This window comes from Equus asinus, chromosome 6 (assembly GCF_041296235.1).
Source record: "Equus asinus isolate D_3611 breed Donkey chromosome 6, EquAss-T2T_v2, whole genome shotgun sequence".
Taxonomy (NCBI): Eukaryota; Metazoa; Chordata; class Mammalia; order Perissodactyla; family Equidae; genus Equus; species Equus asinus.
In genome coordinates this window covers 5,151,431-5,168,449 of record NC_091795.1, presented here as the reverse complement: position 1 = coordinate 5,168,449, position 17,019 = coordinate 5,151,431, and the positions used below count along the sequence as shown (strand labels likewise).

Below are 17,019 nucleotides of genomic sequence, written 5' to 3'. Positions count from 1 at the left end.
CGAGAAGCAAAGCCTTCTCTGGCAGACACCAGAGAAGCCAACTCTAGACGATTTATCCACAATAGAGAACACAATCATTTTACCAAAGCTGGCCCATAACCGGAAGTAGAGTATGCTGGAAACTGGCGAGGGAGGGTTCTGTACATATAATTCTTAATTTATTATGCTACTAGAGCTAAAACACTAATTAAATACATAGACTGAAAAAATTTAACCTAATCTATTACTAAATCTTTCCAAAAGTCACACGCGAGAAGAGCATCGATTTAACGTTGTCCTTCTCCTTCCTTTTGTGTTTATTCTGGTACAAATACTAATAGCTAGGGATAAGACTGAAATGCAAATAATGGAATGGAAAAGGAATCCTTAGTCTCACAACGGAGTTTAAAATAGTGTTTGTCCTAAGGATCTCATGCTTTCCTCCATGCAAAAGTTGTTCTGGAATGATCCATCAAGTCAAATTTGATTTAGTACATTAAGGATTAGTTTCATGTTTACATATCTTAATCAAAATCAACTCAGGAATGTAGTAGCAGATAAAATTACCTAGCAAGTTTATAACAACATTTAGTGGTTTAATCACTGAGCAAGAAGGTCAAGTTCTAAAATTCTTGTAACTACTATTATAATATTTTGAGAAACAGTCTAATCTCTGGTTCCCTATGAGTACTTTCATTCTTCCTTCACAAGATATTTTCCCAAGTTTAAGTCATTCCAAAACTTTCATCAGGATAAAAACCAACTGTTTTTTAGTTTACTATAATTCCAGTTTCAATCTTCTTTTATAATAACAGATACTTCCATGTTTTTCAGATAAATACAAAAATAAAACCAGATAATGTGAGTTTTTCCTTCAGTTATTCATTTCGGCATGTAGTGAAATATGGGCTTTTGCTGTATGTTTTTCCTTCTACTGAACTCTTAGAGTCAGATGAGGTCTTAGAGACGCTTCAAAAGCAAACACGTTTCAAGTGATTTGAGAAGGATAATAATTAACCATTATAAAATGATTCTACTTCAGGTTTGGGAGATATCTGGGAAACACATTTTCCATCATCCTGGATATATAAAAAGGTACAATCCTCTCTCATTTCTTCCTTCGTTGGTTTCTCAGAGAAATCCCCACTTACCTGAGCGGCTTATTCTCTGGGCCCACATCTGTCAAGCCCATTTCCTCCAGTTTGCAACGCCTGTAAAGTTCATAGTGCCTCGTGTGGGTCTGTTCTCGCAGATCCTCCATGTTTGTACAAATGAGCATTTCCCGGAGCTTTACAAAGTCACAATGGTTTTCATTTTCCACTAGCCGGAAAAACAAGAAAACAGTAACACCCATTTTTAATTCCTGACACACAATTAGTATGAATGAATGAATAAATGAAAACACACTTTAAATAACAAAACAGCAAAATGATCAGTCTAATTAATAGCTGCAACTGTTTTATACAAGTAACCAGGAAGAAACTCTTGCATTATACCCAGTGAATTATAGGCAATGTTAATTAACAGACTGGGAGATTTCCTTTAAATTTAGTAGCCAATGGATAAACAGGAAATAGGAAAGAAATATGTTATATTATGTTGCCATATGCTCCAGTTATTTCACTAATATTCTGTTAGTTTACAAACCATCCTCCGGACATTTCACACAGTACTTAAAAAGAGTATATAACATTATTTCACTAAAACTTCAAAGTAGTAAATTCTACATTCTCAAAAATACCATCTGTGCATGCTATAAATATCAAATTCTTTTTATATAATGCCACATTTATGATCCTGTGTTAGACACTATTCAAAATTAGTGAATAAACTTACATGGCTCTCCTTCTATGCTTAGACTGACCAGATGATTACAAATAAATATGTCACTGTGACCAAAAGTTTTAAGTACAGTTATTATTTCTACATTTTTATACATTAAAATGTCTCAAGTTTTGTCAATATTTTTCATTAACTACATAATTTGTCAATTTAAAAAAAGCAGCACTGCAAAACTAGTCCTAGTAGGGGTAATCCACCCCCCATTAATTAGCATCACAAGTAAATGAACCATATAGTACTAATCACTTCCTCATTATAATGTTAGATAAATCCTAAAATTTTTCGTTGGCTGACTAGTTTGGTTTGGAAATAGTTGGCAACATTTGGATGAGTAAAAATACATAAATTTACAAGATGGTTTATTGTGCCCTAGGAATTACCTAGTAATTAGTTTATGCAGCATGCTGACACTGCCATTTACACTCCAATTTGTTTAAAGGATCCAGCCAGTGCTGGATGCACTGTCTGGCGCACCTGGGCAGGGAACGTGTGTGTGGCAGGATGTACGACATGGGGAGGCTCTGCCAGCCTCTAGATAGCCAACCCTTCTGATGACCAACCATGATCCAAAATAAGCATCATCTCAAAGAATGTACTATATGCCTCTTTCAGACTCTTAGGCAACATACCTATTTCTAGTTACTGTTTATCTCATTTACCTTGTACAACACCCCAAGGGTACTGGCGAGCTTTGACCATCTTATTTCCAACTTTTACTTCATCCATACTTCCTACAACAGCAAATGGCAGATGTCCCTGGAAAGGAACCATGATACCCATCACATTTCATACCAATGTGATAAAGGCCTACCTAAAAAGTTTTATGAAAATAACAGAGAAGAGAAAATTTATTAAATAACAAATATATTAAAATCAAATGATCTGCTACGACTCAGATTTTAAAACTTGGCAGTGAATACGTGCCAACTATTCTGCAAGAGTCATTTCCAGGCCCTACAAAAAAAATTGTTTACTGAGCATCCCCCACATGCAAGGCATTATGCTAGAAGAATACAAAAGAAGCAAGAATTCTAGTATAGGTATCATTTCCTTCAATATTATCTTTACCCTAAAAGATAAAGATAATGTTGAGGAAATATCCACACACACACACACACATACTATATAACTAAAGTATATATCTATATTTAGTGTGTGTTTAGATAGATGATACTAATACAAGGTAATATTTACGTTCCAAACTAATGCTAAATAAAGTAAATGTTATAGAAATTTAGAGGAGTGAGATCACTGTGAGCAGGAAGATACCACCCAAACTGGAGATGAATCAGAGTAGGAAGAACTAACTAAGGAGAAGATTTTGAACAAGATACAATAGCTAGATTTAGGGGCAGTGAGTAGATTGGTCTGTCTGAAGCTGTGGATTAACACAGGTGAGAAGTCTAATGTAAAAAGTATTAAGTGTTATGTTTAATATTTAATAATTGACATTACTTAGTCTCTTAATTGTGCCTTTCTAAACGATTATTCCACGTGGGCACAAGAAATAAAACTAGATCTAGAGATAATTTAACACATAAGAATTAAGATCAATCATTTACATTAGCCAGCTTTTTATATATTTAGTTTAAGTAAAATGGAGTATGAAAAATCAGAAAAGGAAAAGAAAAACAATGGAATGAATAGTTACTGAATGTCACTGTGTTAGGCAGTGAACAAAGGCTGTATCCTCACAATGACCCTTAAGATACGTATTATTGACCCAATTATGTAGATGAAGTCACAGTCTCAGGGAGGTTAATAACTCCCACAAGAACAGACGGTTAAGTCCGTCTGACTCCAAAACCCATGATCCTTCAAAATATAACCAGATATTTAAGAAATTTAATAGCCTGAGAAAGGAACACAAAGAACTTAGTCATCTTCAATTATACTAAACTAAAAGTTATGTGAATGCTTGATATGTACATGTGACCCTGTAAGGGGGAATGAGCTCAAATACCAGATTAGAAAGATCTCCTTAAAGATTTCAAGATTATACAGCATTCTACACGAGGTTATACTGTCTTCCCATGTTTTTAAAGGCAGGATAGAAAGGCATCTTTCTACGGCAATTAAGTATGGTTCCAAAAAGGTGATTTGCAGTCTCACAAATTTATCGCTTTATTTAGGTGAGAGTAGGGAGGAAAGAAAATATGCTCAAAAATATATTCTCATTATACTTTCTTTCAACTCTAGAAAACAAAACATCTTCCCATCCTGGACAGTTTGAAAATTCATCTTGTTTAAAGTCTTTTTGGAAGACATAAGTAAAAATGTTACTTAGTAGCAATGTTACTTATGAATTACTTTTTTTTCACATGTAAAACAAAATTAATATTCAATTAGGAGCTTACATTCATTGAAGCATTGATTTTAGCAATAGTTTCATCATCTGTTGGAAACTGGTATATCTGGACACCATTGCTGACCAATTCACTCATGAGCTTGATCTTAAACTTATGTAATTCACTTTTAGAAATTGCATCTGCTTTGGCAATCACTGGTATAACGTTCACCTATTAAGAATAAAGGAAAACAAAATCTCATAACTGAGGACTTATTTTTTACACCCTGTAGATTTTGCATTCAAAACCACTCAGTCTCTGACAAGTTTCCTTACCCTAGATCAGGGGATGGGCAAACTACAGTCCAGCTCACTGCCTGTTTATATAAATAAAGATTTATTGGAACATAGCTAGGCCCATCCATTTACATATTCTCTATGGCCACTTTCATGCTACAATAGCAAAGATGAGTAGTTACATCAGAGACCATGCAGCCTGCAAAGCCTCAAGTATGTACTACCTGGTCCTTCAGAGAAAAAGCTTGCCGACTCCTGACCTAGATAATCACTGGCTGTCATTCTTACCTATACCCCTATACAATCATTCCTACAGATGCTGGCCTTACAATAACTGCCTTTAAAATGCAGAGCTCTTAGGCCAGCCGGAGTGGCCGGGTGGTTGTTTGGCACGCTCCTCTTTGGCAGTCTGGGTTCAGTTCCCGGATGTGGACCTACACCAGTCATTTATCAGTGGCCATGCTATGATGGTGGTTCACATACCAAACAGAGGAAGACTGGCAACAGACGTTAGCTCAGGGTGAATCTTCCTCAGGAAAAAAAACCCCAGAGCTCTTATAACATTAATCTTTCATCTGAATTTAGGTTTAGAAATCTCACATTTTCTTCTCTCAAAGTTTCTTATGATTCTGTTACACACACAATAAGTAAAATATAAGCAGTAAGCTGAAATCACCTGCTTAACTCAGTAAGAATTTTTTTATTTCTTAATAATCTAAGCACTAAGTAATTAGGGTGACTGATCCCTTAGCAAAGCTATGAAACAGGTGAAGTTTCTCCTTCTGCCTCTCATTTCAGCAGGTCCCCTTTGCCCAATGAATCTATCAGCTCTGGACCCCGTTGTCACAGACTCTTACACCTAGATGTTGAAGGAAGGAAATTTTATGAATATTAACTAAAAGTGTTTAAGACTCAAAAGAATAACTCTCTCAGTATTATTTAAAGTCCTATCACTGGCCACAGAGGGAGAGATTTGGGGTCATGAAGACCGACTAACTTGTAAAGCCAGTTCTATAAGACTAACGTCCCCACAAAAGACTATCTCCACAAATTCAGGGGTTTATATGTTTTTTGTTTATTTACTTTGTTTTTAGTGAAAACTTCAGGCTAACTAGTCATATATGTCAAAAGAGTGAGCCATCAATGTAATTTTCAGAATGAAAGTGAAAAGCAAAAATTCTAATTCCTATTCTATTCTTAAATTTCTTTCTCAATTTCACACTGATTTACTACATACATTTGGATTTATTAGTCTTAAATATGCTCCAAAGGACATAAAGATTTTCCCAACTATCCATGAAATAAATGGCAGAAAAGTTTCCAACAATTGTGGGTAAAAAGGTTTCACATGCAATTAATCAAAGTACATAAAAATTTGATGCCACGTTCTTGGTTTCAATATTATATACTAAGATATTCCATAAATTATGTCAAGTTAATAACTCATAATTGCTTCCACAGTAAATAGCAGAAGCAGGCTGTAGCTAAGTGCCTGACATGAAGCTTTTTGATTGTAATGAAAGTGCCTGACATTAAGCTTTGGGTTGCCGAGGTATTCATTTCAAAGACATCCATCTCGAATAAACGCATTGCCAGTTGTATGACACAGCTACTAGCAAACCAACTGGATGAGGAAGCCTGCCATCCCTACCCACGAAGTTCCCTTTCAGAAAGTCTGGGAGACCCAGATAACTGACTGCTTGACGGTTTCCACTTCTCCCTTCCCACACCCGAACTCCTGTTCTTAGGCTTTAAATTTGCCAATAAACAGTGAACCTGCGAAACCCTAGACACCCCACCCTCAGACTTTAATAAAGGCAGAGAACAGGCTGGTACTCCCCTCACCTCTCTCTACTTCCGACCTCACTGTGTGGCCCTGGGTGTGCTGTGTCCCCTCCAGGATCTGTAAGTAACAAATCTTGTCCTTCAAAGTTCCCCGATGGTTTCTTACTGAAGCGCAACTAGAGATCATAGTAAGAACCACAAAAGGGCCTGCCTGGTGTCACAGTAGTTAAGTTCAGCGCACTATACTTTAGAGGGGTTCGCTGGTTTGGATCGCAGACGCAGACCTATACTACTCATCAAGCCATGCTGTGGCAGCAACTCACATTCAAAATAGAGGAAGCGGGGCACAGATGTTAGCTCAGGGTAACTCTTCCTCAAGCAAAAAGAGGAAGATTGGCAAGAGGTGTTAGCTCAGAGCCAATCTTCCTCACCAAAAACAAACAAACAAAAGAACCACAAAGGCTGGCCCAGCTCAGACACTGGCCCCGGTGGTGGTAGGGGAAGGCCTGTGGGGCTGGCTATGAGGAAATACAGTCAGGGAGTACCTCGGGCTTTCCTAGCCAAGACCGTCACTATCACCAGGCTGGGAGGACACAACTAGACTGAATGTGAACACAGTGGTCGTCTGTCTGTCAGGGGAGGGAAAGTAACAGAGGCTCTCACTGATGGCAACCTGCCACTACTGGCATAAGATAAGGCAACTTTCCAGGTTAAGCAGTGGAGTGTTCTGCATTTAGGAACAAGACAAACTATCAATTCAATTAATCCTCACATCTTCCCCCGAGGCAGGTATTCTCCCTACTGTTTATTTTAGAGGTAAGGAAACTGAGGCTCAGAGCACTAAAGAAACGCCCAAGAACACACAGCTATTAAGTGACAGAGGCAGTATCTAAAACCAGCCTCCAGTGACACCAAAGTCCATGATTTTTACACAAACTACATCACATTACTTCTGTCTAGCTAAGACAAAGTTGCACACTCTTGTTTTTATGTTCCTTTAATAAATATGAATTTCCATATAATCAGAAAACTAAGAAAACAACTGGCTAAATGATTAGAACATCTGAGGAGATGAACAGTCTCTCATACAAGCTTCATCAAGTTTTGCTACAGCCAGTGGACTGAACAACTCATTGAAGTCAATCAGTCCACGTAGCGAGACCTCGCCAGCAACCCCATGCTTCCCATGCCGATTTCTACAGCGAGCAGTGGTGCCAGAGCGCCCCGGCTTTCTGAATCCCAGCTCATAAACAACTGGCCCAGAAAACGGAAGCTGCATTTCTCACACCACCAGAGGTTAGAAGAAAACTCTGAAGATTTTTTTAGTATAAGATAGTCCTTAATGATCTTTTAAACAAATAAAAAAGCCTGAGGTGAGTTAATCTGTGGATAATATTTTTTTATAGCTCCCTAAATTTATATATAGCTCCTTGGCTCAAAAATTCAAAAATAAGTTTTCTTGGTATAGTTCAAATTAAAATATAACTTATTATAATATATGACGAAACATTAGACCTTAGTCTTTGTCAGTGAACTTCTTCCCACTTAATAGTGTCATAAAGTTAATGTCAAATAAATTCTATATTTAAAAAACGTTAAATGATACCCATATTCTGGCATGCAATTTAATCACAAAAATTTGATGTTAACGTTTTTTTCTCTGCATCTCATCTTCCAAACTGAACATCTCTGGAAAATAACCTAAGACTGCAGCTCATAAAGTATTTTAAAAATGCACAGAATAAAACATTTATGATCTATGTATATCATAAAGATATTTTAATAGTTCAAAATAAATATTAAAGGATACTAAGCTGACTCCTTTTCCAAACCCACTTTGCTGTCGAGGCTCTTCATGGTTAAGAGGTCCAGCGTCTTCAGGGAGTGGCCTGTGGGAGAGATGAAGTAGAGGCACACGTGGACGCGGGAGTCGTGGTAGGTACAGAGGGAGCGCTTAATCTTCAGCTCTTCTTGGAGATAAGCCTCAAACTGAGCATCTATGTAGTCAACTATTGGCTGGTAGCTGAAAAAGTAATTATTTAAATATTTAATGTAACATATTCATGCTACCTTAATGATATCTGTGTAAGTCCAAAGTTTGAGATCTGGATTTTCACCAGTTAATAAAGTTAATATCAATGCTAAACAGATAACTTCAGTTATAAAACAAATTGTACAGAACATGCATGTATAAAGGTAGTACTTTAAAACCATCATGACAACCTGTGCTTTAAATTGTTTTATAGAAATGGTCTTGAATTTATATTGGTTCATCCTCACATTCATTCAACCACTAGATCCCTTTCTGACAAAGGTTCTCATACGTTCCAGACTCCTGAACGAGGCTAGGCGTCTGACTAGATGTGGCATATTATTTAACTGAGAAAAGGCAGGAGTATCAATAACTTAAAAGATATTTAAGTCAAATTCCATGGCTTCTTGCTTCTTAAATCAGATTTGTCAGGCACGAAAAGCATTAACGTAGCCAGGAGGAAGGGCACACATCAGAGGAGAGCATCTCACCAGGACTGCAGGCATTCTCATTTCCTTCTATTCATCCTTCAAGACACCAATCATATCACAGTGCACATGCAGAGCACTGTGCTCATCTGGTTTTAAGATTAGTCTGTGAATGTTCCACTTCATTATGATGTGCTAAATCACTGCCTATGCAACTCAACTTTCTACTCTTAACCATTCTCATTAAGCAAATCTTGGTTTCCAAGTGAAAATAACAGCAAACAGTTCCCCTGTCAAATTCCCTGGACTCACAATTTTATAAGTGTCTTTGTAGCCCAAGTAGGGCAGTACCTTGTGTGGCTGAGGTACTCAATAAATCTGTACAGAACTGAGCCTTTCTATAAAGCTGCCTGATTCTTCTAGTCCTTGAGGAACATCACTTCTTTTAAACTCAGAATCCTTGTTCTCACTGTGCACATGGTAAGCAACATGAGGACAGAGGCGGCATCTTACACTTCTGTGTTCCCCACAACAACTAGCCTAATACCTTGCATTTTCTCAGGAGGACTATTAAGAACACCAGTGTTCACTATTAGGCATATCATCCTTGGGAAACCATCCAAATGCGGCCTAACATGATTCCCTCCTAAATAATAAAATGGTAAAAATTAATCTGTGAGTGCATATCTAACATAAAAATTCCAGAAAAGCTTTTATTAATGACTTAAAATATATCAGTACTATGACCTAAATAAACAGCCATAAATGCTCCTCTGTGTGAATGCTTTGCATTATGCTTTTCATAAATAAAAACCATAAACATTTCCTTCTAAATAAATAATAAACCATTAGGAATTCTTCCACAGTAATTGCCCTAGGTTTCCATTCCCAGTAAATTGCAGACTCACTCCTTCCATGAAATGAAAGGCAATGGCTTAAAATATAAAAATCACCTCCTTAAAAACATCAAAGTAGGGGCTGGCCCTGTGGCTGAGTGGTTAAAGTTCTGCGTCCTCTGCTTTGGTGGCCAGGTTAGCAGGTTCGGATCCTGGGTGCGGACCTACTCCACTCATCAGCCATGCTGTGGAGGCATCCCACACACAAAGTAAAGGAAGACTGGCACAGATGTTACCTCAGGGCAAATCTTCCTCAAGCAAAACAAGAGGAAGATTGGTAATGGATGTTACTCAGGGTGAATCTTCCTCACCAAAAAAAAAGAAAAGAGAAAAAAATTAAAGTACTCTAAAGTGGTAAGAAATTAACCAGGTCAAATTTGAAGAGAATAGAAACTGAGAGAAGTAAGTAGAGGACTGGAGTGGGGGTCAGTAAATGGGCCAAATCCAGGCTGATGCCTGTTTTTGTAATTAAGGTTTCACTGAAATACAGTCATGTATATTTGTTTATGTATTGTTTATGGCTGCTTGTGCTACAATGGCAGAGCTGTGCAGCTGGACAGAGACCACGTGTCTTGTAAAGCTTGAAATATTTACTGTCTGGCACTTTACAGAAAAAGTTTACTAACCCCTGCACTAAAAGCATCAAGGATAGTTTCATCCTGAGGTCACCTGTCAATCCAGTTCTTGGGCTTTGTTCCTGAAGGACTCACAGGACAGGGCTCACATAAGACAGAAATCTAATGAGAGGCTGCCTCCCCACAATAAGTGACATCCTAAAAGCTTGCACCTTTAGGGTAAGAATGAACTAGAAGTAAACCTATGATTCCTCCCCCTCCTCAAGGATCTGTAGGGAAGGTTGCCCCGGCACTAAATTAAGTAAGGAAAAGAAAAGAAAAGAATAAAAAAATCCCATCCTTGAGAACTTGTGGCCACAGGGTCAGTTCTTGAAAATATTTGCAACCCAGGTTCACAATGCCTCTTTGATTCTGGGAACCACAAGCCATGAAAGAGGCTTAGGGATCCTCAGAGTATTAATGCCCAGAGGGGCTGAACTTAAGCAAATTCAAATCTTTCCAAAGGAACACATCTTCATCTTAAACCTCAGAATATCTCTAAAAATAATTTTTTAAAGATCATGAGAACTATAATAAAAAATAACCAGGCACATAAGAAAAGGAAAAAGCACAATGAAGGAGAACCAAAGGAAAAAACAGACATCAGAAAAATAATTGCAAAATTTTAATATACTGGAATTATATAATTATAATAGAGATAAAAGAAAGAAAAAACAAACTTGAATATACATGCTGGGAATAGTAAAGTGATAAAAACTGATCCTATAGATATGCATATGAACCACACAAAATGCACAGATTTGAAAAACACAAATAGCCAAAATGAAAACTCAATGGATTAGTTTAACAGCATATTAGACAAAGCTGAAGACAGAATTAGTATACTGGAAGATAAATAAAAAATAATTATCCAGCAAGTAATAGAGAGAAAAAAAGATAGAAATATGAAGAGAGATTAAGAGTAAGAGACATGGAAGACATAATGAGAAGGCCTAACATACATTTCATCAAAGTTGCAGAGGGAAAGGAGACAGACAAAGGGGCAGAAGCAATATTTAAAGTGACGGTGACTCAATTTTTTTAATGAATTGATGACACTACTCAGATTCAAGAAGCCAAACAAATGACAAGCAGGATAAATTAGAAATTTTTTTTAAAAAACCATACACATCATGGTAAAACTAGAGAAAAACAAAAAGATCTTAAAAACACTGGAGGAAAAAATGAGAGTACTATGAAGGAGGAGAAAGACTGACAGCTGACTTCTCAACAGTAAAACAGAAGCCAGGAGACAGTGGAATGGTATCTTCAATGGGAAAAAAGAAAATAAGCACCTGCCCTGAATGGTGTACCCTACTAAAATGTCAATTATGAGAGAAAAACAGGGATTTTTGGTTAAGAGGTTAATAAATATTGGCCACATTAAGTAATAATAATAATGTCTTGTGGTTTTTTAACCACAAGAGAGATAAAACACATGACAGGGTAAGTAAGAAGATGGGGTTAATGGAGTTTAAGTGTTCAAAATTCCATTTTATTGTCCATCTGTATCATCAAGGACAAGTACCAATATTAATTCATCTTAAACTTTGATTAGGTTAGAGATTACATTTTATAATCTCTAGGGTAACAACTAAAAGAAGAGAAATCCAGCAAGAAAGGAAAAAGAAATGTGGAACTAGCAGGACAAACAGAAAACGCAAACTAAGATGATAAATTTACACCTAAATATATCAGTAACTACATTAACGAAAAGTGAATGAACTAAATGCAAATTAAAAGATAAGCACTGTCAGAGAGGATTTTAAAATGAAAACACATATGTTCAATAAGAAACATATATAAAGCACAAGGGTACAGAAAGGTTGAAAGTAAAGAGGTAGAAAAAGTACAGCATACAAAGAAAGCTGATATACCTACACTAAAATCTTCAACATAGCCTTTAACACGAGAAGCATTCCAAGAGAAAAAGAGGCCATTACATAATAATAACAGTGTTGACTCTTCAGGATGAAATAAAAGTAGAAATTAAAAATTAATTGAAATTTGGAAAAATACTATGTATTAAAACTTGTGGGATGCAGTTAAAGCCATACTTAGAGGGTAATTTATAATCTCAAATGCATAAAGCTGAGAATCAATGAAAAATTAGATCAAAACCCAAAGAAAGGTGATTATAGATATCAGAGCAGAAATTCATGAAATGCGAAAACAAAAAGTATAAAATTAAGAGGATCAATAAAGCTCAAATTTGAAAAGACCAAAAAAAACTGACAATGCTTTCTCGAGCCTGATCAGGGAGAAAAGAAAACAAGCATAAAAACCAGTATCAGAAAAGGAAATGCAGGCATTGTTACAGATGATGTAGACAATAAAAAGATATTAGGAGTAGATTATGAATATTTTTAAGTAAATCTATTTGAAAATTTGGATGAAATGGACAGATTCCTGGAAAATTGTAACATCACAACTGTCTCAAAAAATGATTCTAAATTGTCCTATAATCATTAAAGAAAACTAATTAGTAACTCAAAATCTTCTAAGAAAACTCCAGGCCCAGATTTTTTTTGTTTTTGTTTGTTTTGGGGGAAGATTAGCCCTGAGCTAACGTCTACCACCAACCCTCCTCTTTTTGCTGAGGAAGATTAGCCTTGAGCTAACATCCGTGCCCATCTTCCTCTACTTTATATGTGGGACGACTGCCACAGCACCGCTTGATAAGTGGTGTGTAGGTCTGCGCCCAGGATCTGAACCAGTGAACCCCAGGCCAACGAAGCGGAGCATGAGAACTTAACTGCTGCACCTCCGGGTGGGCCCCCAGGCGCAGATGGTTTTATTGGTGAGTTCCACCAATCATTCCAAGGAAAAATAACTCTAATCTTATACAAATTTTTCCAGAAAATAGACTAAAAAACTCCCAAAACTCATTTTAAAAGGCTAATATAACCTTGATAGAAAAAAAGAGAGAGACACTATAAGAGGTAAATACAGGTTAAAAACCTCACTTATAAACATAAGATGCAATAATACTAAAAAAAAAAAGAAATCAAACATAGCACAATGTAAAAAGAATACCAAATGGTATCCAAGATTGCAAGGTTAATTTACGAATAGAAAAATCAGTTACTGTAACTCACCTTATTAAAGACTAAAGGAGGAAACTATAATCTTCTCCACAGAATGCAAAAAAGAAAATCTGATAATATCTATTCCTGATTTAAAAAAAAACATGTCTTACTAATAATATAAAGGAATTTCCTTATTCTAACTTAAAAAAAAAGAAAGCAGCACAATACACGGTAAAAATAAAGCTTTCCCTTTGGAGGCAGGACAGGCAAGGATGCCCACTATCACCACTGACTATCCAACAAAATACTCTAAGTCCCACCCAGTGCAGCCAGGCCTTAAAAGTGAAAGAAAGAAAACAAAGACTACTATCTTCAGCCATGACGTAGTAATTGGGATTGGACTTACCCCCCCACTTTAAATAAGTAGAAACTTGGACAATGAATATATGAAAAAAGGTTATCAGGCATTGAATGACAGGCAGGACAGAACTGTGATCACTGAGAAGAGAAACAAGCGTTCGGAGCTCTCCAGTCTCCCCAGTGCGCTGGGAGACGAGGTCGCGAGGCACAGCACAAGGGGAATGCAGGACCCTCAGACCCCCCTGAGCGTGGAGACGCAGACAGGAGCTCAGGGAGGACAAGGCAACCAGAGTCTGTAGGAGACAACCCTGGAGAGAAGGGAGCTGCACTGACAGAAAGTGCTAGAGCTTTGGAGAGGGCGAAGCACTCGTCTACCAGCACATGCGGCGAGGACGGGCCAAGACTGTGGACATCACCTACGTTACAGCCGTGGTGGTGGTTACAAAACTGTACATTTGTCAAAATTAACTAACTGTACACTTTAAAAAAATCAGTGTTTTATTTATATATTGTAAATTATACAGCAATAAAACTTATTTTAAAAGAAAGAAACAAAAGAACTGAAAAGGAAGAAATATAAATGTCATTATTTGTCAGTTATCCTACCACATACATAGAAAATCTAAAACAAATTTAGAGATGAAGTGTTAGACTTAATCAGAAAATTTACAAAAGTTGCTATATGCAAAATCAATTATATGTCTATACACCAAACAGAAAATGAAATATTTTTAAAAGATACCATTTACGAGAGCATCAAAAATGCCAAATATCTAAGAATAAATTTATTTAAAGCTGTATAAGATCTCTTTATAGAAAATTACAAAGAGGTTAATAAGATTCAAACAATGTGCCACAGGCCTTTGCCTCTGCCACTACTATCTGCTTCTTCCAGAAAGCCATACCAGTCACTTCTTGAAATTTAAAGCAGAACACACAAATGTGCTAAAAAAGCTAACATAATTCACAGAAAGAGAGTCAATTATGCAAAACATTTTCCCTCTAAAGCAAACTTTAGGAAACTAGGCAATTACCTCTACCAATGAAAATATATACATTTCAAAAAGAAAAAAAGAATAGAGTTATTGCTTTACCCTAATCTAGTTCCCCTTTTCATATTTTAAATTTCATACAAAATCTATAATCAATCTTTACAATACCACAGGAGAGAGAATGACATAACATGAAATATAAATAGAAATTTTATAGCAAACTTTTCTTGCAATGCTTAAATAATGTACCTGGCTAATTTGGTTAGAATTTCACAAAAAAAATTCATGCACCAATGATTTGGCCAGTGTATGTTTGCCACTGTATGTCTTGTTTTCTTTTTTCCTTAACAAGATAAGTTCTCCTGAAAATTAGTACAAAACATTTAATCTACACTGAATTGACACAGCCAGAAATAATAATATTTTTGATGAAATACACATTTTAATAATGTGATTCAAATTACTCTAAAGAAATTAGATGACTGGAGAAAAATGTCAATTAGAACAAACTACTACTTAATTATTAAAAAAATTAAAGTCTGGGAGGACAGAAATAGATTTCCATAGTAGAAAATCAAACAATAGCTTATGGGGCAAGAAGTTAAATATCTTGAAATAAGAAAAACTTGTTTTTTTACAAGAAGAAAACACGTACCTCTCTTCTTTGTTTATTTGGTCACCAAATCCCACTGTATTCACAATGGTCAATTTTAATCGAACATTACTTTCCTGGAGTTCATATGTCTGAGCTTTAAGCTTAACATGTGGGTAAAAATGTGAGGATTCATGGTCTTCAAAATTAGTATTAAACAATGTGTCAATTAGCGTTGATTTTCCAATTCCAGTCTCCCCTGAAACAAACAAAGGTACATCTTCACAGGCACACAGGACAGATGAGAAAAAATAGAACTATAAACTCTTAGTGGTTTCAAGGATCCCAAATATTTCAAGTATTTCAAAGGCTGGGTTGGTCATGAAAGGGATACATGCTAAGGCTGGTCCACTGAGTCATCAGCAGAGCATAAAAATGAGTAGGTATGCTAACTAATTCACAACTCTGAAGAAAGCACTGAAATGTTTAAAGAGCAAACACAAAGTGTAAAGCAGTACAGCTAAGGAAATTGATAGAATTTAACTAACTGAACAAAATCTGCGAGCATGATCTCAAATTGATAACATGAACATCATACTGCTTACGACAAGAACGAAGTGAGCACGAGAAATATGAAGGAAGGAGTCAGAGGAAGGATTTGGCACTCACCCACACAGAGAATATTAAAACAGAAGCCTTGCTGGATGGATCTGTTGACCAGCTGATCAGGCAAACTCTCAAAACCAACATGGCCACCCATAGCTAAAGAACGAACATTTTCTCTTTTTTGCTGAAGGGAAACACAAACAGGAGCAATAAAAACGAGTTTTACTAAAATAAGATATAGATACATTTGAAAGGTTAAATATAATTTATCAAAGAAACTAAAGATTTTATCATTACATCTCTTCTAAGACACAAATGATTTAGTAAATTTGTGAGAAATTTGTGTTCAGACCCTCAAAACACATATTTCTTCTTCTCTTCATATGATGAGAGTCCAGCACTGTTTATAACATTAAAGTATTTGATTTCTAAAAATGGGGAAATACCCAAGTAAACTACAGCATATTCATTAATAAAAAGGAATGTTTAAAGTCATTAAAGAAATTTAAACAAATTTTTAATAACTTAAATTCTTACATTCAAATGTCAAGTGAAAAAAGTACAATATGAAATTATAGATACAGTTCCAGCTCCTAGTGAGAGAAGAGTAACTTACGTCACACTTACATCCCTGCTAATAACTATTATAATCAATTCTTTTAAGGTACTGGAATGCAACCAAAGGCAGAAAGACACTGGAGGGAATGAGACTTGAGAGAAGGAAACCATACAAGGTGAGGCGCAGATTTTCTAGCTTTTCCCTGAGGGCATTCTTCAACCATTGCTGCACAAAGAAGATAGAGACAAGAAGGAAGTTGTCTTACTGGGCTGAGAAGCCAGTTGGAGATAAGGGCAGGCAGGGCAACAAAACACTGAAGAAAATCCAGAGGAGAGAGTACAAAATGTGCAAACACACTCGCCTGGAATCTTTGGCTGACTGCTGAAGTGTGTATGTACAGGGGGATACAAAGAACCTGGCTGAGAGGACATGGGACCCGGAAGGAGCTACGCAGACTGTGCAAGGCTGCTATCCTAGGGAGCTTGAATTTTAAGCCTCTAAGTTAAAAGGGCTTGGTAAACACTTCAGACTTTTGACTGAAAACATACGGGCCACATTTTAGGAGTCAGGATTACATCGCAGGAATCAGAAATTAGTCCCCAGTGCTGAAGGCACCACTGAAGCAGACCCGCCCTAACAACACCTATAACCAGACTCAACAGGATCACTGGGACCCGCAAGTACGTTAACTGCCTGCTAGAACAAAGGTCAACACTCTGGG

At 36.5% G+C, this 17,019-nt stretch overlaps 1 protein-coding gene across 6 annotated transcripts in view; it reads right to left on the bottom strand.

The window, feature by feature from the left end:
* Positions 1-17,019, bottom strand: part of SEPTIN10 (septin 10) — a 67,364-nt gene that overhangs the window by 18,897 nt on the left and 31,448 nt on the right. For 5 of the 6 annotated variants that reach the window (XM_070511468.1, XM_070511473.1, XM_070511469.1 and 2 more), the window contains 6 exons: positions 15,803-15,923; positions 15,197-15,392; positions 8,027-8,213; positions 4,179-4,340; positions 2,481-2,577; positions 1,131-1,299 (listed from right to left, as the gene is read on the bottom strand). In XM_070511468.1, the coding sequence (XP_070367569.1) occupies positions 1,131-1,299; positions 2,481-2,577; positions 4,179-4,340; positions 8,027-8,213; positions 15,197-15,392; positions 15,803-15,923 (932 nt within the window). The remainder of the gene's footprint in view (positions 1-1,130; positions 1,300-2,480; positions 2,578-4,178; positions 4,341-8,026; positions 8,214-15,196; positions 15,393-15,802; positions 15,924-17,019) is intronic. The other variant, XM_070511470.1, reaches the window with a different exon arrangement.